This window comes from Nyctereutes procyonoides, unplaced genomic scaffold (assembly GCF_905146905.1).
Source record: "Nyctereutes procyonoides isolate TBG_1078 unplaced genomic scaffold, NYPRO_anot_genome, whole genome shotgun sequence".
Lineage (NCBI taxonomy): Eukaryota > Metazoa > Chordata > Mammalia > Carnivora > Canidae > Nyctereutes > Nyctereutes procyonoides.
Genome location: NW_026575044.1, coordinates 37,370,956 through 37,394,101, shown reverse-complemented (window position 1 = coordinate 37,394,101; position 23,146 = coordinate 37,370,956). Strand labels below are relative to the sequence as shown.

The 23,146-nt window shown below is 43.9% G+C and overlaps 1 protein-coding gene across 2 annotated transcripts in view; it reads left to right on the top strand.

Annotated features, from left to right (window-relative positions):
• The window catches only part of LAMA3 (laminin subunit alpha 3), a 245,708-nt gene extending 226,981 nt beyond the window's left edge, over positions 1–18,727 (top strand). For both annotated transcript variants that reach the window (XM_055324044.1, XM_055324045.1), the window contains 8 exons: positions 3,242–3,411; positions 7,367–7,550; positions 9,854–9,994; positions 13,805–13,964; positions 14,060–14,190; positions 15,860–15,953; positions 17,362–17,481; positions 18,196–18,727. In XM_055324044.1, coding sequence (XP_055180019.1) covers positions 3,242–3,411; positions 7,367–7,550; positions 9,854–9,994; positions 13,805–13,964; positions 14,060–14,190; positions 15,860–15,953; positions 17,362–17,481; positions 18,196–18,341 — 1,146 coding nt within the window. In that variant the 3' untranslated portion in view covers positions 18,342–18,727. The remainder of the gene's footprint in view (positions 1–3,241; positions 3,412–7,366; positions 7,551–9,853; positions 9,995–13,804; positions 13,965–14,059; positions 14,191–15,859; positions 15,954–17,361; positions 17,482–18,195) is intronic.
• The last annotated feature ends 4,419 nt before the right edge of the window (positions 18,728–23,146 follow it).

The window sequence follows — 23,146 nt, the reverse complement described above, 5'->3', positions numbered from 1 at the left end:
AAAACCAGATAGCCTCATCCCACAGCCTGTGTTCTCTTAAGAGCAATGTGCCTCTGTTCAACACACTTTTCACTTAATGTCAACCCGATGCCACTTGTCTGCCAATATTTCCCTGCTGCACAGTGATTTAGATGAGTTGAATTGATAGCACATAATAAGAAATGTTTTATGCTATTAAGGAGAAATATAGTTCATAGAGGCTAGTCATTTTACTGTTATGAGAGGAATATCTTTAGGACTGCTCCATCAGGAATGAAATCATATATTCACTTTTTTCCTTGTAAGGCTGAAAGTTACTGAGGGACTAAGTTAATACAGCGATGGTAGAGATGGAGAGAAGGAAATGGATTCAAAGCTATTTAGAAGATACAATGAACAGGACCCAGATAATAATTGAATGTGGGTGGCAAGGGAGAGGCAAGAGTTAATGTAATTCTGAGGCATCTAGTTCAGATTATTGGATGGATGGAGATGCCATTCATGGAGATAGGAAAAGGACAAGTATTTAGAGGAAGAGGCTGAGTGGAGTGTGATTTATATTGAGTGACAGGCGCCTGCAGGGAGAAAGCTGGCAGGCGGGTGGGGGGCTGTCAAGTGTCTCTGAGTGGGCATCAGCTGATGGTGGAGGCGGGAGGTGCTAGAGCTATGGATGTGGGAGCCGCCAGTGAACAGAGTGTGTCTTTAATTGTGCCCTGTTCTGTGCGAGCCCCCAGATTAGGTGGAATAAGACATTAATTCTGCCTCAAAAAGCTCAATAACGGAAAGAAAGCAACAAAGCTTTGTGGTTAAGGACTACTTTGGGGTCAGACTTACTAGGTTTGCATCAGGCTCTCTCAAGGTATGTGACCTTGAATGACCATTTAACCACTCTGTGAGTCTATTTCCTGTAACATAAATGCCGATATATAAAGTAATATCTCATGGTGGTGTTGTGAGAGTTACAAGAGGTAATAAACACAAAACATGTAGAAAAGTGCCTGGCACATGGTAAGCATCAGCTGTGATTATTATACACACTGATAACCTAAGTGAAGGGGACAAAACATGCAACAGACCTGAGGTGGCAGGAACTGAGTCTGGAGTATGGGTTGGATTTAGACAAGTGAATGTTGCTGCTGCGTGAGCGGAAGCCCGTGGTTGGCAGGCAGGATGTGAGTGCTACTCAGGTACAAGACACCTCCTATACATTCCCTTTGATCTTCACTAGTCTGCGTACTGTCTCTTTCAGTTCTCATCATATGCCTCTGAGAGCAGAAAAAAATACCAATTCTACAGGTCAGGAAACTGAGTCTCAGGTTAAAAAAAATAATAATAACAGCTTGCCCAAGAGCACCCAGTCAGTAAATGGTAGTCTTAGAATTCAAACTTAGGGCTGTAGATCTCAAGGAATGTTCTCTTAAGACCACATCCTGTGGCCTCTATAGGCTTGGAAAGCTTGGTGAATAAGGGAAATTGGGTGGAGAAAGGAAAATGAAGGAGGTAAGCTCAGAATTCCACGTTTGAGCCACATCAGGCATAAGATGGCCTGATGTAACTTGATTTTTTCTTTAGTCAGCATGAAGCCATTGAAGGGACTGCTTTAAGTCATGTTTAGAGATTAATACAGTGGCAGTAGCCTGTGGCATGGTTTGGTGAGGGAATGTTCTAGAGACAAGGAGTCAAACTGGCTAACTACTTCAACGGTCCAGGCAATAGAGTCAGAAGCCTGATGTTCAGGGCAGAGGAACTAGGACTGAAAAAAAAAGAGTTGATATTGTGCCGTAGAGATGAAGCAGGACATGGAAACTAAGCTCGGGGAAAAGGCAAGGGAGGTGGGTATCTGTGATGGCCAAGGCGTAGGAGGGCCTGGGTGCCTTGAAAGAGGGGAGTGCCATTATGAGAAGGAAGAGTTGGTGGCAAAAGGTATTTATGAAAACCGTTCATCTTGATGTTACTGCTCTTGATACACAAAGAATTTTTCAGGGAGGGAGTGAGGCCCCATTGCTATGAGTCCCAGACAAGAAGCTCCACTAGGATCCAGGTTTGCCTGGATTTGGAGTGGTTTTAAGCAATTCGTTTAACTTTCTGGTGGGCATGATTGCGCATCTCCACCCAGCAATGTGTAAGCACAAGACGTTTTAAACAACTGGTATCAGGTTTCCATTCTGAGCACCCTATCCAGGATCGGGTCCAAGAAGAAAACCTGATCTTGGAGGAATTTAAATTTGTTGGGAAGTCTTCAGCCATTAACTCCAGTGTAAAATGGCTTAAACATTAAGATCCATAAAGTCACATCATGGACAGTTTGGAGGAGGTAGGGCTTGAGGCCAGGCCCGTCTCAGCTCACCTCAGCTCCATCCTGCGTAGCCCGGGGCTTCATGTAGTCACCGGATGATGCCCCGCACCAGATCCACAGGTCAGCTCTGCTTTATTAGTGAAGAACTTTTTCTCAGAGGCCCTGCCCCCTCCTTCCCCTCCACGTTTATTGGCCTAGAGGAAGGTTACGTGTTTGTCCCTCAACCAATCCCTGGCAAGCAACCCCCTGCCCCTCACTTTGACAAATAAGAGATCCCAGTGTAGCTCTGAGTCTTGGGGGAGTCAAACTCTGGGCTGTGCCTGGCTGGAAAAAAGGGAGAACGGCCGGAGAGTCTCAGTTTCTACAACGATTTTTCAAGTCCTACTTAAAATTTATTGCAGTCCTTTTTCAGCTTTAAAACTTTGTTCGGTTCAAAAGCTTAATGCATCATCTAGCTCATGACACACATCTGTGAATGGGTCAATTCTGATTAAAGTGGAGACAGGCTGTGGTCCTCCCCCTCCCACCCCCGTCCCCCGCCCTACCGGACACACACCTTCTGGTTCCTGCTCTGTTTTTGCACTGCCCTGCTGCAAAAACCCAAGTGAATGGCTCCAGAAGAGGTGGCAGGTTGGCGGCTCCATGTCCTACTGCCATGTCTGCAGGTCTCCTGCTGCTGGAGAAATGCTGGCTCTCTCTCAAGGGACACTATGATTATTCCACAGCTCTAAGGTGGGGAGGGGCTCTGCATACCCACTGGGTCCAGGCACGGCAGCTGTCAGGAAAAAGACCAGACTTGTGTCGGATGCGAAGAACATGCATCCTCCCCAAGGATGGATTCATCTCTGTTGAATTCATCACCTAGGATCAAAGTAAAAAGTGAACAAGGCACTTGGCAAGATAAGTATTCTTTACTCTTTCCCCTGATAATTAGCTGTCCTAAGTTTTTACTTCTCTTCCTTGCAGCCATTACAGGACACACCAGTGGCCTCCCCAAGGAGCATGGAGATGTGGCGAGAGGCCCAGTCTTGCCTACCACCTCCGCAGGCCCCAACCAGTCCCGGAGCCTTCAGGTTTGGGGACAGTCCCACCAGCCACTTGCAATTCACGATTCCCCAGGAGCTGGTGAAGCCCAGGTATTTTTTAATTTTCCTGCCCCACACCAACTCAGAACTGGATTGCAATTCTACCCCAGAGCAGGCCAGCCAGCATGACACCATGCATCCTGTCCCCAATGAGGTGATGCTACCACTTTTTTGGAAGGGGTTGCTGGCCTGCCCAGGACACAGAGCCTGACTGCCCAAGTGCATTCCCTCCCCACAGCTGGAAGGCACACGTGACATGTGCTGCTCTGAGGCTGAAACAATCAGCTCGGCTCTGGTGTAGAATTGACGGTGTTCTAAAAATAAGACTGATACTTCTTTTCAAAGCTGCTATTTATTTCTGTGATAAATCACCTTTCTTCTCTGCATTCTATAGTCAGAGAAAAATAATTCTTTTAAGTAGACTCAGTGCCAGATAGATCATTTTTAGAGAGTACTTTTAGAGAGTTCTTGTGCTAACAAGTTGCACCTCTTCTGGAGAGGAGGGGGTGAACAGAGATATTAATTATGTCAGAAAGAAAAAAACAGTAGGAAAACAAGGTTTGTCATTTTCATGTGATTTGGAGACATAAATAGCAAGGTGTCAAAATTCCTTTATGATTTATGTACAGAAGCAGCATTTCCCAGGGATCAAAGTGGCCTGGCTTTAAGACCAAGCTTTCAATCCCCCACTCAACCCCTTGCTGGCTGTGTAACCTCAGGCCATTTGCCAGTTCAATCTTCTGGGATGCTGATGTCAAGATGGGATTAGATGTGCAAGAGATGTATTGTTCCTGTGGGAGACAAAGGTAGAGGGAGCAGGGGCTGATGGGAAGATCCTTCTGCTGAAACGGGACCCACACTGTGAATGATGATGGGGAAGCTGTGAGCAAAGGTCACCTCTTAGAAGAGTGTTGGGTATAAGTGGCCTGGCTCTAGTTTTGCTGCCAAGCTGAGTCCTTGGCTAGGAGTCACCCATATGTAGATTTGAGGGCACAGGGGCTGGGAGCTGCCACCCACTGGGCCCCTGCAGCAGATTCACTCAAAGGGAGTTTGGAGCAGCAAGTCTATGGACACCATAGGCTGTTTTCCAGCTTTTCTAAGCCTCAGCGTTCTCTCCAAGAACTTGGCATCATCCTGTGCATCTCACGTATTTTCTCAAGTTGCTACATGTCTTTGAACCTGTTTTCTCACCAGTTAAATGAGGTTGATAATGCTTTCCTTGCAGGGAGGAGATGTAGTAGCTTGTAAGGGGCCCTTGGACGCCCACTCAATAAGCCAAGGGCATGATTCACAGGCAGATGTGAGGGCCAGAAAAGGGAAAGGTGGGGCTCGGAAGGAGAACCCTATGCCAGCAGCTCCGCATCCCCATCTGCACCATAGGAAGGGTTGGGATCCCCGATTTGCCAGAACTGTGCTAGTAGGGCCTGAGAAGTGGGGTCCCACTGAGTTAGTAGCCCTCCCCAGGGCTCCCTCTCAGAGGAAGTCCCACTCCCCATCACTGGGCTCTTGGTCAGGCTGGCCTGAAGGACAGCACTCTCCGTGCAGATGCCGCCCAGCCTTGGTGCCCTCCTGCCTAGGCTCTGCTGCTGCTTCGCCAGCTCTGCCCTCCCCACTCCCCGCAAAGCTCCTTTCTGTCGCATGTCTCCTCTCGGAACACACTTGGTGTGGTGAGTTCGCTAGCTTCTTCTGATGATTCAGCCCCGGCACCTTCCCTCACAACACCAAATTATATGTAATGAATGGGAAAAGGAACATTTTTAAAGGGGGAGTGGGAAAAGGTCATCATGAATAGACATAATTTTTAAATTCTTGAAGTCTGAAAAATTTTGGAGCAATCAGAGTGTATGCAAGTCCAGAATATGGGACTGTTCCGTTGTTCTCATTCTAATTTATCTTCTACCAATTCTTTGCCTCTCCCTTAAAATGCTGCACCACTATTTTATCCTTTTGATGAATGTATAAAAATGCCACTTCGCTCTCTGCCTTATTCTCCTATCCACCAGCAATGAAGAGTCAGAGCTACAGTATCATACGCTGGGGGTTGAATCTACTGCTATCTTTTCTGGGTGTTAGACAGTTAGCCTTTTATGAAAGAAAGCTGCTTTAAGAAATAACTCTGGAAAGCAAATGTCAAGCCTGATAACCAAGCCCACATATGTAAAGTACTTTAATTCTGTAGCAAGTTCGAATATCCTCCTTAAATTGGCTAACCCTCATCCTCCAAACCTCCGCACACATCTACACCAAGAGAAATATTGAGCGGTGTCACCATCTGGTTGGTTTAATTTAACAAATATAGATTTCTCTTTCATTTTGAAGAACATCACCCTCAAGGAAACTCGTTAACCTAAAAAATTCAAGTATCTCAGTGTCTGCTCAGCCTCACAGCATTAAAAAGCAAAAAGAAGAAACAGTGTCATTTTCTCTGGCACTTCCTGATTCTGCCTCCAAGTTTTCCATTTACCATTTAATCCAACTATTTAAGTAATTATTTAATTCAACTCGACTGTTTGTCGAGTGCCTGCTGTGTATGAGGCACCCACCAGGCGTACAGCTTTAAGCAGGAGAGACCTAGGTTTTGCCTTCCATCCAGCATGCCTCCTGGGATCTGTATCCCCCACCACTTTGGCACACTGCACTTCTGGGGACCCATCAGTATACCTGTGCACCGGATAGAAACAGCCCAAGAATGAAACATCTGTCACTGCATTCCCAGGCCCCACAACAGTGCCTTATACATGCTACACACTCATTAAATATCTGTTGGATGCACGGGTGGGTGGCTAAATGAGTAAATGTGAGTTCCCATTCAAAGTCAATCTAGCGTAGCCAGATGTGCATATGATATGTAACCATTATGCAAAAGAATATTAGCTTTCATTTTCTTCTTTTACTGTATGGTGCTTGCTTAATTCCTATTCCATCGTAGGGGGGTCTTAAGGTCCAAGAAGCATAAAGGGGTGGGAGAAGGTGGGTCTGTACTCTTCTGCCTATGATAAATCTGTCTTACAGTAAGAAAATGTTTCACTAATGCTTAAATCAAACCTTGCTATTCCAATTGCCCTAGCCCCCCACACAATTCCCCTTACAACTTTCCTCTCCTTGCATGTATACAAAATATGATCCACATTCACTGGGTTAAAATGGTACTGGTTGCTACGTGAAATAAGCCATTAGTCACAGACAGCTGAATACTATATAATTCCACTTATATGAGGGTCCTAGAGTAATCAAACTGAGAGAGATGAGGAAGGAGAATGGTGGTCGCCAGGGGCTTTTGGTGGGGGACAGGGAATGCAGAAATTTTGTTTAATGGGTACAGAACTTTGGTATTGCTCAACTCCAAAGAGAGTTCTGGAGACTGGTTGCGAATGTGAATGTACTTAACCCTACTGTAAACTTTAAAAAGATTAAAGTGGCAAATTTTATATTGTGTATGTGCTTTACCATGATTTTTAAATTTTTTTAAAAAATGTTAAAGATTTTATTTACTTATTCATGAGAGACACACAGAGAGAGGCAGAGACCTAGGCAGAGGGAGAAGCAAGATTCCTGTGGGGAGCCTGCCTGATGCAGGACTTGATCCCAGGACCCCAGGATCATGACCTGAGCCAAAGGCAGATGCTCAACCACTGAGTCACCCAGGTGCCCCACAAGGATTTTTTTAAATGTAGATTTAAAAAAAAAAAAACAAAAACGATAAGGCACCTTCTTTCATGCCACGTGCTGGGACTTAACACCAGGAGTATGTTTGCCATAGAGCTTCCTCATTATCCCCCAATACAGTAAGAAAATCATACACAAAACTTTTAATAGCGGGACCCTAAGAGCGTTTAAAAATTCCCCAAGAGATAGGTCATTTAATCAGTACATGCCTTAGTTTATTTGTTTGAATAATGTGGGTTGGGGTGTTTGTGCCTCACCCTCTCTCCTGGCTTCAGGGACTCAGAAAAACACTAAAAACCTCTATTTTTCTTCCTTGCCTATTGCTTTATTCTCCCCACAGGTCACAGTTTGCTGTGGACGTGCAGACGGCTTCCTCCAGAGGGCTGGTGTTCTACACAGGCACCAAGAACTCCTATATGGCTCTTTATCTCTCAAAGGGGCGGCTCATCTTCGCTCTGGGGGCAGGAGGGAAGAAGCTGAGGCTCAAGAGCAAGGAGAAGTGCAATGATGGGAAATGGCACACGGTAAGAGCTGGGGCTGCGTGAGCAGCTCTGGTGGCTGCAGAATTCACTGTGGTGTAGCCGGAGGGGAGTCTCAGCATTCTCTCAGCCAAGAGGCACAGCACTGGTACAGCCTGTGTGCTCAGAGGCACCGAGCACCCCATCTCCTTGGCAATGGAGACTGCTGCCGGCAATTGCAATGACGTGGTGCCTGGAAGTCTCGATGCTGAGCTGGGCTTTATTCACTGCTGCTTCAGTCCCGCCGTGCCTCCTCCCTGGGCAGTGGCCCCGTGCCCCTTCCCACCCCTGCTTCCTAGACCATTGGTCTCTGAAAGACAATGCCCAGGTGTCTGAGGCCCTCTCCGAGCCAAGAATACCTTCTGCATAACACAAGCTTAAAGACCCACATCCCTAGCTTTCCAGATCTTGCCTGAAGACATCCCAGATTTCAAGAGATACAGTTTAAGGCAAGAAGGAACTTTTTTTATCCCTGATGAGGGAACTGGAATTCAAAACACTTAAGTGGCTTGACAAGTTGTCCTCACTCAGTCTCTGAACAAATATTGAGTGAGCTGCCATCCTGGGGCATATAAACAAAAATCCCCATTAATTCCAGTTAGCTAGATACTGGGAAGTGCTTGGAGGAAGCACTAAAGCCAGGTAAGGACATGTCTGAGTATGGGACAGTGTCAGACAGGGTAGTGAGGGAAAGCTTGCTTCGGGAAGTGACAGTCATGTGAAGTTGTAGGCAGGGTGTTCCAGGTGAGGGGATCAGCAAGTCTAAAGACCCTGAGATAGGAACCAGCTGAGTGAACAGGACAGAAAGGAGAGCTGGGATTCAAGAGAGAGGCAGGGTCCACATCAAACATTGAAGCCAAGATGAGGATTCAGATTTTACTCTGAGTGTGTCTGAGACTTCTGAAGAATCTTTAAAAAGGAGCATTGGAGCATTGCATGAATAGATGGATATTTTCAAAGCTGTTTTTAGCTAAAGAGGTGCGATGAGGGTAAGAGGGGAAGTAAGGGGGCCAGGTGGACACAAATGCCTTTGCTTCGAGAAGCCGTGATCAGAAGTGCACTGTCTAGGATGTTCTCCGAAAACTGAGAGGGCTTGCCGATGGATTGCATGCAGAGTGTGAGAGAAAGAGGGGTCAGTATCAAGTCCTGTGACTTGGGGCCAGCAATTGGGTCAGTAGAGGGACTGCTATTGAGACGCAGAAGACGGGGAGGAAGGGCATGTAGCCGAGAAAGGAGCACTTTAGAGCTGGGGAAGAATAAGGGTGCTGCTGTGAACATCCTGGGGTTGGGTTCCCTGGCAGACATTCAAGCCCACCATTGTAGACAGGAACGGCCAGAGGTCGCAGCTGGGAATATACGTCGGGGAGTCACTAGTGGACAGTCTTATTGCTGTGAGATGGCTGAGTGTACCCCAGAGCCCAGGGATCTGGACTTCTAACGAAGAGTTGAAAATGTGTGCTCTCTTGTTAGTAAAGAAGTAGCCATTGGCCCCTTACTCCAGGAGCCCTGCTGAGAAAAAAATTTTTTTAAGTTTTTATCCATTTATATGAGAGAATGCAAGGAGGGGAGGAGCAGAAGGAGAGGAAGAGGGACAGGCAGGCTCCACCCAAAGTGGGGCTCGATCCCTGGACCCTGAGATCATGACCTGAGCTGAAACCAAGAGTCAGATGTTCAGTCGACTGAGCCATCCAGGCACAGCGAGGCATCTTTTTTTTTAAAGCTCACTTTTCTAGCCTACTCTATCCAGTATCTAACATCATCTCACAAAATGGTGATGATAATACTAGGGAGAAAAATTTCTGATTTTATAAAGCTCCTTGAAGAAACAGGGAAACATCGGTTTTTTTTTTAAGATTTTTAATTTATTTATCCATAGAGACAGAGAGAGAGAGGCAGAGACACAGGCAAAGGGAGAAGCAGGCTCCATGCAGGGAACCCGACGTGGGACTCGATCCCAGGTCTCCAGGATCACACCCCAGGCTACAGGTGGCGCTAAACCGCTGCTGCACCACCGGGGCTGCCTGGAAACATTGTTTTAAAAAAGTGTCCTGTGGGACGCCTGGGTGGCTCAGTGGTTGAGCATCTGCCTTCAGCTCAGGTCGTATCCTGGAGTCCTGGTATCAAGTCCCACATCGTGCTCCCTGTGGGGAGTCTGCTTCTCCCTCTGCCTGTGTCTCTGCCTCTCTCTATGTCTCTCATAACTAAATAAATAAAATCCTTAAAAAATAAAGTATCCTGTGACCTAGAATAAAGTACATCACCAATTGTCAAAGATAAAAAATGATTAATATATTTTCTTTACTCTTAAGGTGGTGTTTGGGCAAGATGACAAGAAGGGGCACCTAATTGTGGATGGTCTGAGGGCCCGGGAGGGAAGTTTGCCTGGAAATTCCACCTTCAGCCTCACAGCACCTGTTTACCTGGGATCATCTCCCGCAGGGAATCCAAAGGTAAATAGCTATGTTTCACCAACGCACAAAAAGATACTCAGCATCACTAATCATGAGCAAAATGCAAATCAAAGGCACAATAAGTTATCACCTCACAACTGTCAGAATGGTTATTATCAAAAGGACAAGAAACAAAAAGTGTTGGCAAGGATGTGAGGAAAAAGGAACCCTCATGCACTGTTGGTAGGAGTGTAAATTGGTGCAGCCACTGTGGAAAACAGTATGGAGGTTCCTTAGACAATTAAGAATAGAAATTCCATACAATCCAGTAATTCCACCACTGAGTATTTACCCAAAGAAAATGAAGAAAGATGCTAATTCAAAAAGATATATGCACCTCATGTTTATTGTAGCATTATTTTCAATAGCCAAGATATGAAAGCAACCCAAGTGTCCACTGATAGATGAATGGATAAAGAAGATGTGATACACACACTCACACTGGAATATTAGCCGCAAGAAAGAATGAAAACTTGCCGTTTATGACAAGAGAGTTGGACCCAGCGGCTATTTTGCCAAATGAAATAAGTCAGGCAAATACCATATGATTTCACTTATTTGTAGAATCTAAAAAACAAAACATATGAACATATAAGCAAAAATGAAATAGATGTAAATACAGAGAACAAACTGGTGTTTGGCAGGAGAGGAGGTAGGGGATGGGTCAAATAGGAGAAAGGGATTAAGAGGTACAAATTTCCAGTTGTAAAATAAATAAGTCATGAGGATGTAAAGCACAGCATCAGGTAGATGGTCAATAATATTGTCATAACTTTGTATGGTGATGGACAGTAAATACACTTAGCATGGTAAGCATTTCATGCAAAAAAATAAAGTTATGCTTTAGAACTTATATAAAAATAATTTACCTTATAATTATGAAGGTTATCAAAAGGTACAAACTTCCAGTCATAAAATAACTAAGTCCTGGGAATATAATGTACATTACAGTGACCATAGTTAATATATTGTATTTTATGTTTGGAAGTTGCTAAGAGAGTAAATCATAAAAGTTTTTATCATAAGAAAAAAAGGTTTATAACTATATGTAGCAATGGATGTTAACTAGACTTATTGTGGTAATCATACCAATATGTGTATGTATATATATATACTATATATATATATATATAGAGAGAGAGAGAGAGAGAGAGAGATTGCTATGCTATGCTGTACAACTGAAAATAATATGGTATATGTCAATTATATCTCAGTTTAAAACATTTTAATATATAATAATTGTAATTATGTAAGATATTCAAGAATCTCAAAATATCTTCAACAGTCTTTTAAATTATCTAATTAATGTCCCGAAGCCCACAGAAAATATTCCCCATTCCCAACCCTTCCCTTTTAAAGTTCAGCTTGAGACACAGGCTTGAAGGAGTGAATCTAAGGCTTTTCCATGGTTTTATAGACATGAATTGTTTCTCTTCCAGAGAATGCAGAAACATAGGTTTTAGGTTATAGATGGAGAATTTTTATTAAGTTTTTTTGATTAAACTTTAGCAATATGTGCCACCTTCAACATCTTTGCCAAGATTTAAAAAAAATTACTTAATAGCTTATTCTTTGTCAACTCACTATTTAAGTTTTTTAAGTTTTTTTTGGCACTTGTGAGCAGGGTGGTGGGGGAGGGGCAGAGAGAGAGAATCTTCAGCAGACTCCACACTCAGCACAGAGCCAGAGGCAGGGCTCAATCTCACAACCCTGAAATCATGACCTGAGCTGAAATTAAGAGTTGGAAACTTAATTAACTGAGCCACCCCGGTGCCCTAAATTTAAGTTTATTTTAAAAGGATGTCTTCCCATTAATGGAAACCCAGTATTTTTTTACCATAAAGTGTAAGTAACCATAAAATAAATATATGTAAACAAATGGTGTGATGTTTGCTTGCAGTGCAGCAGGAAGAGCCAAGACTCAAATCTGGGCCTGGAAGTGGACATAATTTGAACAGGAAATTTCAGCCAACTTGTATTGTAGGCCTGCAGGCTGACCTAGCCTAGGCCACCATACCTTTGCCTGGGTTCAGCCTGGCCCACTTGAGTTTTGCAATGGGGTTTGGGTCAAAGCCCCAGCAAGTCATAAAGTATTGTTTTGCTTTATTTTATATTCTACAGATCATATATATATATATATATATATATATATATATATATTTATAACATATCATATAGTTATATATAATTAATATATATTAATACTGCATATAGTAATAATACATTATTATATATAATGACTATTATGTAATATATATGATATATTGTATAATACATATATAATGTATAACATTAATTGCTGAGGAGAATCCTCGATGTTAATGTTTACTTTTCTTTTTCTTTTAAGATTTTATTTATTTATTCATGAGAGACACCAAGAGAGGGGCAGAGACATAGGCAGAAGGAGAAGCAGGCTCCCTGCGGGGAGCCTGATGTGGGACTCGATCCCGGCACTCCGGGATCACAGCCTGAGCCAAAGGCAGACGCTCAAACACTGAACCACCCCAGGTGTCCCTAATGTTTACTTTTTGGTAACCTCTGTACCTATTTCCCTCTCAGAGAAATCACAGGATAGGGTTGCTATTCAAGAGCATGGTATGGCTATTCTTTTGACCTGGATAGGTCACACTCAGCACTTAATATATGGGACGACCTGTAGTACTGCATCTACATCACTCTTACAAACTGAGTTTCCTCATGCAGCATTCCTTCCACTCAAGGGTGCAAACCATGGCTTCTCCTCCTCCACACCCTTTCCTCCAATCAATGTCTTTCTCTGAATATCAAAATCTGCAGTGGGCTGTTAGGGATTCAGTTAGGGATCACCTTCCCTGGAGAGTCGAAGTGGTTTCAGATACAGGCTCTTCATTGTATTAGATGGTAAATCTTAAGAAACTAAAAATTTCATCAGGAGTCCAATTGTTAGTTTATTGTTGACACTGACACCATATGCATCTCTACTAATATCCCCATGTCTTAAAATGATCATACACTGCATCTGTTTTGTAGGATTCCAGAGTCCTAAAAGCCTTTATTCTGGAAGGGGGTTTAAGGATTTTATTCAGTGATTCTTCCATTTTTTTTGAAAATTTCTCAAAAGTTACAGCCTTTCTTCCCAGAAAAATGCACATATGGAGAGCATCTGGTATGTAATTTAAGGGATCACAGAACCCTAGAGGTGCATCCTTGGGCCCCAGGTGAAGAGCCCATGTTCCAGGCCACCTTTAGGTGCTCTATGCCTGCCCCCCGACGCTGTGCATTGTGTCTTATTTTAACTCCACTGCTTTCGTGATTTGTTGGTGGTACACTGAGCCCAATAATGTAGGCAGCTTTTTTACACTTTATTATTTTCGGAATGCTTTGGCCTCTTTTTCAGTCAGCTGCCCTGCATTAAGCAATCACATAGGCTCATGAAACCTGAAGAAGTGGTTTGTACCTGCAAAGAGACGGTGAGATCTGTATTCAGCGAGGTGGAAATTTCCCCTGTTGCAGCCCTTTCTGGGTGGACCAGGATCGGGTCACTGACCAGCACTAGCTAGCAAGCTGCACTGCCCCTGCCCCCAGCACACACACCACTTGGTTTGGTGGCACCCTCAGACTTCAGCCACCCACCGGACATCTGGTATGCAGGTTTTTCTTGGCAGTGTGGGCAGGGAGCCAAACACAACAGTCAGGCCCACCTGACTCTGAAGCAGGATAGATGAATCCCCCTACCTGCCCCCTTTTACAGGCAACTGCAACCTTGGCTGCCCACGTGTGTCTGGGAGCTGTGGCTTAATGAAGTTTGCTTTCTCTTCCACTTGGTTGCAGAGCCTCCCCCAAAACAGCTTTGTGGGATGCCTGAGGAATTTTCAGTTGGATCTGAAACCCCTGGACACCCCTTCTGCAAGTGTTGGTGTGTCGCCCTGCCTGGGTGGCTCTTTGGAGAAAGGCATTTATTTCTCCCAGGAGGGAGGTCATGTCATCCTAGGTAAGGGGCAGTTTGGAAAAGATTGTGTCTCTGAGTCTGAAGAACTCCATCTTTTCTCTTGAATTATGATGTTTTACCTTTTTTTCTTTTGAAAGCTAACTCTGTGCTATTGGGGCCCGAATTTAAGCTGGTCTTCAGCATTCGCCCAAGAAGCCTCACTGGCATCCTAATGCACGTCGGGAGTCAGCCAGGGAGGTACTTATGTGTTTATATGGAGGCCGGAAAGGTGCGTACTGTTTGATGACAAGGTCTATGGGTTTAAGTAGAACCACTTTCATTTCAGGAGACCACAGTAGATGGAGTTGTGAGGGAGTGGGATCCCATCTTGTTTTAAGAGACCTGATTTTAGGACTTAGTGTTTTTGTTTTTGTTTTTTTTAGTGTATCGTTTGGTCATCTTTAAAATTGGAAAAACTCAAATAAGCTGGGCTGAAATCTAACTGCACCACTTAGTTATATGGCCCCCCAGGGAAGTTACTTAACCTACTTCATATTCACTTTCTTTATCTTTAAAATGTGGATAATAATGCTTATATCTTAGAGCTTTTGCCATATACTGTCATATACTCGATAAATGTTCATTTTTCTCTCCTCCCCTTCATATCCCTTGTCACATCTCTACTTTTATTCATAAGGGCAGTACCAGAAGTCAAGGGATAGATGTTCTCAACAGAAGTCTATAGCATGTCATATGCAGGCCCATGGCCTGGTGTCTGCTGAATCAGTTTCAGATTTCCTGTATGGTCCCTACACCAACCCACCAGCCTCTCTGGCTCCTGCAGCCAGGCTGGCCCCTGGGTCTGCCCTCCGGGCTTCCTTTGGCTTGGCATGGATTCCTCCCTCAGTGTACGCTTCTACTGCTCATCCTGCCCTCCCTCATGGGCCTGATCATTACGCTATTCTCACCACCAGGTTATATCTATTGGCTTTTCAAAAACTCTTGTAAAAAACAAATCCTTCCAGGAAGGCCTCAAGGCAAAGAGCAAATAATGATAATCTTAAGGAGCAAAAACTCAACTGAGTAAATTTGAAGATCTAATTGACTTTATTAATCAATTCATGAATCAGGCAGCATTTCATCTAGCCTTGAGTGAGAGCTGGCTTCTCAGGAAAAGGGGAGGGGTGGGAGAGGGAGAGGCTCCAGGAGGGCTTCTGGGGAGGAAATACACACACAAAAAGAAAGACCTGATGACCTTCATAACAGCACTGACATTGTTCAGCTGGAAAATTGCCTGAGAATTGGCTGCCCTATTGAGCTACATGCAAATTAAATGCAAATTAGTTACCAACTAGCTTATTTTCCTCCTCGCATTTGTTCACCTTGGTTCAGCCCTTGGCCCTGGCCCAGAGAGTGGGAATGTGAGATTCTGCACACTAGCACCAAGTGCCTGACCCCTGACACGTGCCCGGTACAAATGCAATCAGTTAGCTTGCTGAATTCCTTGAACAAGAACCCCATAGAAGGCATGCATTCATGGAGTTATTATAATTGTCTGGCCCTTGCAGAGGGGTGCAGGCCTCAGCCAGCACTTTTGCCTTTCAAATTTCACATCCTTCTAAATGGAGCCACTGTCACGTATTAATAGCAGGGGAAGGTCTTCAATGCTCATCAGTGCCCTTTGAGTAGAGCCTGACAGAGGAGGGGCTTGGATGGGGAGGGCAGTGCCCATCACCTTAGGCAGCAACTTCAGGCTGGGCCCTGGGTTTGTAGCTTGCTTGCCTGGAAGGGAGGCAGCAGAGAGATTCCTGCAAAGCCTTCGCCTGGTACAATCACCTACTGTGGGAGGGGGCTTGTGTCTAAAGTGCTTCAGGGTGGTGGGGGGTTGAGAAGGGAAGAAAGCAGGGAAGTTGGCTCCCCCAGCCAGAAGGCAATAGGAAAATGCATGTGTGTTTCAGGTCACGGCCTCAGTAGACAGTGAGGCAGGGGGGATCCTGACATCGATCACACCAAAGCGGTCTCTGTGTGATGGACGGTGGCACTCAGTGACAGGTATGATGTCCAGTGGCCTGTTGTTCACACCCTGAAACAGTCTCCCTATCCTTCTGGACTTGAATGTCCCAAAGGCAGCCTCAATTCCTCAATCCATTAGTGTCTGACCAGGCTGGCCACCCAGGTTAACACAGTGAGAACATGTTCATCATCAATCCTAACTGTATTTATGTAATTTAGGGCTGCCGCAACCCCTCCTCCAATGCAGACACAGAAAATTTTTTTTTTAGCTCAGCAAACTAAGAATCTGTGTTTGTTTTCAAGGCAGTATAACATTATGATTTAGATTTTGGCTCTGAAATCAAAAAGAACAGAGATCAAATCTCAGCCCCAGCCCTTATCTAAGTGACCTTGGGCAAGCCACTTAATTGCTCTTTATCTTCAGTTTCCTCCTCTGCACAAGGGAGGTAAAAGTAGCATCCACCTCCCAGGGCAAAAACCAAATGCAATAATATATGTAAAGCGTGCAGCAATGCCCAATACGTAGTAAGTGCCTAGTAAGTATCTGCTCTTACTATTGTTAAAGTTTATTGTTGGGTTGTTTTTATTCAATAACCATTTAATATGGGCAGCCCAGGTGGCTCAGCGGTTTAGTGCCGCCTTCAGCCCAGGGCCTAGTCCTGGAGACCTGGGATTGAGTCCCACGTCGGGCTCCCTGCATGGAGCCTGCTTCTCCCTCTGCCTGTGTCTCTGCCTCTCTCTCTCTCTCTCTCTCTCTCTCTCGAATAAATAAATAAAATCTTCAAAAAAAAAACCCATTTAATATTACTGAAGGTGGTGTAGACAGATCACCAGGTGGAGAACAGGCATAGCCTCCCAAACCAAATCTGTGGTTTTATGAATAACCTGTGCACATTAGTTTGGAGAAACATTAAAACGCATTGGCTAAAATACCTTTTGTACAAGAGGTAGTCTCTTCTTGTCTAATTGGAATGCCAACTCCATGGTGATTAGTTAAGATTGTTAACATTGGAAGAATTTTATTTGGAGGGTAAAAAGCGACTCCATTTTCAGAAGTCAGTGTCTCCCTGGAAAGAAGCTAAGATAGCATGGAATAAACATGGCCTGTGGAGACTGGAGTTGGAATCCCAACTCATTCAACTTATAACCAAGCCATCTTGTCAGGCTCAATACTTGAGAGTCATAGTCTCGTCTGGGAAAGAAGAATGATAATATCTTCCTCACAGATTCATTTTAGAATTAAATTCTGTAATGTATGTAGAACACTCCAATACCACTTGGTGTTGAGAAATTAGTTGAATTTGTGTTCAGGTTGGCTGAATTCCTACCAATAGTGCTCCCACAGGAATGAGCTGAACAGAAGCCTGTGGTGACACTAGTGTAGACAGGAAGCCTTTGGCAGGGCTCTCCTCAGGTAATTGACCTGATCAGCTTCCTTTCCCCCCAGTCACCATAAAACAACATATCGTGCACCTGGAACTGGACTCAGAGAATAGCTACACAACTGGACGGCTTCCCTTCCCATCTGCCAGCACTCAGGAGCCACTACATGTTGGAGGTATCCCAGGTAACTCTTGCATTGGCTTCTTCTACACCCGTGTTGCCCCGTGTCTGCTCTTAACATTTCTATCTTATCCCACTAAATCCAATGCATTTGGTTATTAGTTGGGCAGCAGTTGGCTGGACAGTGGAGACAGTGAGGCCCTTTGCTCTAACACATGGGAAAAATCTCATTGCTAGCGATGGGCAAATTGTATAGCCCAGGCCATATTACTGCTGCTGCTTCTGGTCCAAGCCTATCATTTATAAGCCCCTCCTAAGAGGCCTCATTAACCTAGAAGCCTGATATCAGCAAAGAATCAGGAAAGGGGCTGAAACTGGTCTCTCCTCTCTAGGCATTTAGTTTTACTGGTGAGCTATTAAGCTTTGGGGGGCCAGCATGGAGAATCAAGCAGGTTCTGGAATTTCGCCTGGAATGAGCCTTGTCATTCTTCCTTGTTTTATGTTCCTCCAAATAGTTTGTTAATTTTATGGGTCTTCTGTGACCCATAAAAAGCACTAGAGTCCAGAGTTGTTATCTATTGATTTAGCCTATGGAATCTCCTTCTTTGAAGATTTTGAAGAGTAGACTTGCTGCTATTTATCACAACAGGCAGGGGCATTGGGTGCATGGCCCAAGACCCTCAGTACCTTTAGCTCTAATGAGACTATTTTTTTAAGTTGGGTACGTTCACTTGACAGTGTGAATTACACACTGAATGCCTCTCCTTTTCTCTTGAAGCCAATTTGAAGACCCTGAAGCTGCCCGTGTGGAAATCATTTTTTGGCTGCCTGAAGAACGTTCAAGTCAACCACATTCCCATCCCTGTCACTGAAGCCTTAGATGTGCAGGGGACTGTCAGCCTGAATGGCTGTCCTGACCACTAACTCAAACCTTTCCAGCAAGGGAAATCACCTTCAAAACCATGGCTACCCAACATACCTCCCTCTCTCTCTGCAAGATCGTTGCTGACTTGAGATGCCATCTAGACTAGTCTAATTTTGAATTCCAACCACATTTACCGATCATTTTGGCATTTGGTGCCACATGCGTATTTTATATGAAAATCCCATATCTTGAAGATGCTGAACAAATTGTTACATGCTTTCAATAATATCTTTTTCCACTAAAAATTAAATGTCTTTTGAAAAGCATTATTTTCCACCTGTTAAAAAATAAATATCTTTCAAAGCACTTTAAAAACACAAAAAATGGTACATGTGTTAAGGGGTTATAACTTATGGGGTTAAATAAAAGCAGTGTACTCTTTAAATTATGATGTCTTATTAGCATTAAACTAATGGCTTGATGGTCATTGTTAATCATACTAATTCTTCAGCATGTCTTCAGTGTGCTGCCTACAACATAGTTTTCCACAGATAATTGTTAAGTACATACTGGTGAGGTACTATGTGTGCTCAATGTTGGACATACAATCAGGCAAAAGAAGTAATTCCCACCCAGAAGGAATATGCAGTCCAATTGGAGAGACACACAATATTCATAAAATAGTAAATAACAAACGGAATTAATGAACCTGTATTTCCCTTTGGTTTCCTATGTACAGTGTGCTACCAACCAAGTCTAGATTATGATTATCAATTCCTTGAGGGCAAAAACTATCTAGGAGGGGAGCTGAGATAGATACACATCCTATAATTAAAGCTTTGCATGCCAAGCTAACAGGCATCAATAGGAAGGAGGAATTGCTTCTGGTTTTATTTACAAAATAATGAGCTATGTACTAGACCAGTATTATTACCCAGCACCAGTCTTCCTAATGAAGACAACTATATAAGCATTTTTGTGTCTCCTACATAGAATTTTTCCCTCAGAAGAAAAAATAACAAATAATACTAAAATTTGGACATAGTAATCCTATATGGTATTTTTGTTGCTCCTTGCCTGCCACCTCTGAAATGGAGCCACATTCCCTACAACCCAGTGCTCTCCTGACCCTCACACTGCATTCCTGTGGACATGCTTTCTAACAACCATATCTGTGTAACCATGGACTATTCTCCTGGAGAGGTAGCAAGTTCTGCAACACAGAGGGCATTCAACAGAGGCTGGCACCATAGTGGGCATTAGAGGTGCTATGTTGACTCAGACATTGAATTGCATGACCTTAAGCTATGTGTTTTCTGAAAACATTTGATTTTCTTTCTTTTTTAAAAAGATTTTATTTATTTTATTCATTCATGAGAGACACACAGAGAGAGGCAGGCTCCCTGCAAGGAGTCTGATGCGGGACTCAATCCCAGGACCTGATCACGACCTGAGCTGAAGACAGTCGCTCAACCACTGAGCCACTCATGTGCCCCATGAAAACATTTGCTTTTCTTTTTTCTTTTTTTTTTTTAAGATTTTATTTATTTATTCATGAGAGACACACACAGAGAGAGGCAGAGACACAGGCAGAGGGAGAAGCCGGCTCCATGCAGGGAGCCCAATGTGGGACTTAATCCCAGGTCTCCAGGATCACACCCTGGGCCAAAGGCAGTCACTAAACTGCTGAGCCACCCAGGGATCCCCAACATTTGCTTTTCAAATGACAACTTCATCAGATGATTACCACCCAGACACTGAGTCTGCATGAGCATCCATTTTACCCGTCTTGGCACCAGCTTCACTAAATGGGTGGTTCTTTCCTCTGGGTTCGTGCTGTTAATCTAACTGAAAGTCATTAGTGCTGATTATTCATTAGCACTTCCTTAATTCATTATAAAGGAACAATGAATTCACTACCACCACCAGTTTTTCTTCCGTTTGGTAGTAGCTTGAAGAACAGCAGTCCCTCTGCCTTATCTGAGTATTGTCCCAGCCACCAGAAGGCAGCTGAGTGTGTCACAGATGGAATTACCATTAAGGAAACAGAAAGCCCTTGGTTTGCCTCCTCTCAGATTGTACATGTGTATTCTCTGAAAAGAATGTTTACAGCTCCTCAACTGAACCACTGTACAAATTATTTGTAAACTTTAAAGTGCCACACAATTATTACCACTGGTGTTTTCTTCCTGGCTCAAAGTCACTGACGGGTTGGACTCACCTTTGGGGCAAGAGGCTGAGAAGAGACAGCAGGCTCTCTGGTGGTTGGCTTTGACCAGTTAATGACAGGTCTACAGTTGGTTTCACTTTGGTCCAGGAGAATGGGGGAGTGTGAGAAAGCCAACAGCCCAGCACAACCATCCAGACAACAGTCACTTCAGGGGCATCAGGTAACTATGAAGCAGTCATGTGTCTTCCTGGGCTGCTTCGTTGAACACCTCCCAGAGTACCTCTTGACCTCATTTCTCAGTGCAAGGGTTACTCCTCATAACCCTCTGGCAGAGGGTAATGGCCCTGGACAGAACATGCTGACATTTCCTTCCTCCTGGGTGGGAAGTAGTCTCACTTCCCCAAAGAGAACTTTGACTTAGCTCCTTTCTGCCTACTTGCCATGCAGTGCTGGCCTGCAAAGTCCCCAGGCCCCAGCTTCTGCCCTCCCAACCACATTGACTCCTGTCCCTCTCCTGGCTCCCTGGCTTTCCAACTTTGTGTAGGTCAGTGCTAGCCTAGAGAGGCCAGATTCTTTCTTAGGGATGACAGCTTAAAGCCAGCATGAGTAGAACCATTTCTCAATAGCATTATTGTAATTGAATACAACTGGCATCTACATTCACTATAGAAAAATCAGAATATGCAGAAAAGCATAAAAATCACTCATAGCTCATCACTCAGAAATCTGTAGGTCTTTAGTTATATGTCCATATTCTTTTCTTTCTTTTTTATTTTATTTTATTTATTTATTCATGACAGACACACAGAGAGAGGCAGAGATGTAGGCAGAGGGAGAAGAGGGCTTCCTGCGGGGAGCCTGCTGCAAGACTCGATCCCAGGACCCCAGGATCATGATCTGAGCCAAAGGTAGATGCTCAACCATTGAGCCATCCAGGTGCCCCTGTATTCTTTTCAAATGCATATGTATTTCCTTACAAAAATACAATTATACTACATATATTTTTATATGGTTTTCAAAACTATATGGTGGATTTTCCCAGGTCTTTGACTATAGAACATTCCATCAAATGAATTTACCATAATGTGTTCAACCAACCTCCAGCCACTTAGGCAACTGGGTTGTTTCAACTTTTTGTAATTATAAGCAACACTAGAATGAATATGTCATGGAATATAAACTCATTTATTTTTATTCTTCTTCTTAGAAGTAAAACTACCAGGTCAAAGGGTATGAACGTTTTTATATTTGTGGTTAGCTATTGCCACATGTGTCCTAAAAGGTTATATATCCTCTTACATTCAAATCTTTTTAAACTGGCCTTAGGGTCTGATGCCACTAAGTATAAACTCACCAACATCTGCCCCTGGGCTTCAAGACAAGGAGCAGCTGTGGGAACAAACAGCTCATAGACAACCACCATGCTCCAGGCTCATCTGAACCAAAATCCCGGCACCTGGAAATGCATGGTCAGCTGACGGGCTCTGATGGGTCATTCTGCACAACATGGTAAGCCTTAGAACACAGGCAGCTTTATCATTTGTTCCTAAGAACTAGTGCTGAGCCACAAGGGGCCAGGTTTGCAGAATGTGGCACTCTCAGAGAGCCCCAAACCAATGTCAGGCCTGGGACATGCTTCCAGAAAAGAGCGAGGCACTCATCCGAGGGTTTGAAGAATATACTGTGCTCTCTGGGCAGCCACCGAACCTGAGCCAGAGTTTAGTCAATGGCTTCTTCCTCCTCCATCTTGTAAGTTTGCTTTCTTTGGGTTTGAAGCTTAAGTAAGGATTCGCTGAGGCAAAATTTCTAGGGTTTAAATGGGTAGAAGCTCAAATCCCCGTCCCTCTCATTGCCCTGCCCCCCACAATGGAGAAATCCAGAACAGAAACCCTTTTTTTTTAACATGAGTGATAATGGTAATAATAGCACAATAATAGCACTGGCGGTTGGTGACAGATGTGTCATGTTTCCAGTTTCCTAATTTGCCCAACAATATAACTTAATTCCTCAGCATTGAAATTCTAGCATAATGCCTGCATGCCTGAGTGTGGAAAACAGAGACAAAATTGGAATATCTGTTAATCACCCTCAGGGTGAGGAAAAGTTATTCTCCCAGAGGACAGGGTCCTAAGATGATGAATACTGTTTACTGAAAATGTTTTTTTCTCCTTTGTTCATAAAAACTTCTATGAGGGATCCCTGGGTGGCGCAGCAGTTTGGCGCCTGCCTTTGGCCCAGGGCGCGATCCTGGAGACCCGGGATCGAATCCCACATCGGGCTCCCAGTGCTTGGAGCCTGCTTCTCCCTCTGCCTATGTCTCTGCCTCTCTCTCTTTCTCTCTCTGTGACTATCATAAATAAATAAAAAAAAATTAAAAAAAAAAAAAAAACTTCTATGACCTCAGAATGTGAAACGTACCTTTCTACTCCAAGAAGGTTTAATTCCCTATAAATTTTAAATGTGTGGTTTATTTTACTCTACATTGAGTTCTTGATAAAATGAGAATCGAGAATTTCAGAGGATGAAGGACTGGAACTTTCTACAGCACTTCAGTCTTTGTGACTGCACACAGCACAGCATACACTTACCAATTAAACCATCCCTTGCTCAAAGGGTTTTTGGTAATTAGTAATTGTAATCATTTCATACCCAGGGAACGTGCTTTCCCAGACAGATATAATGGAGCTGGATAAC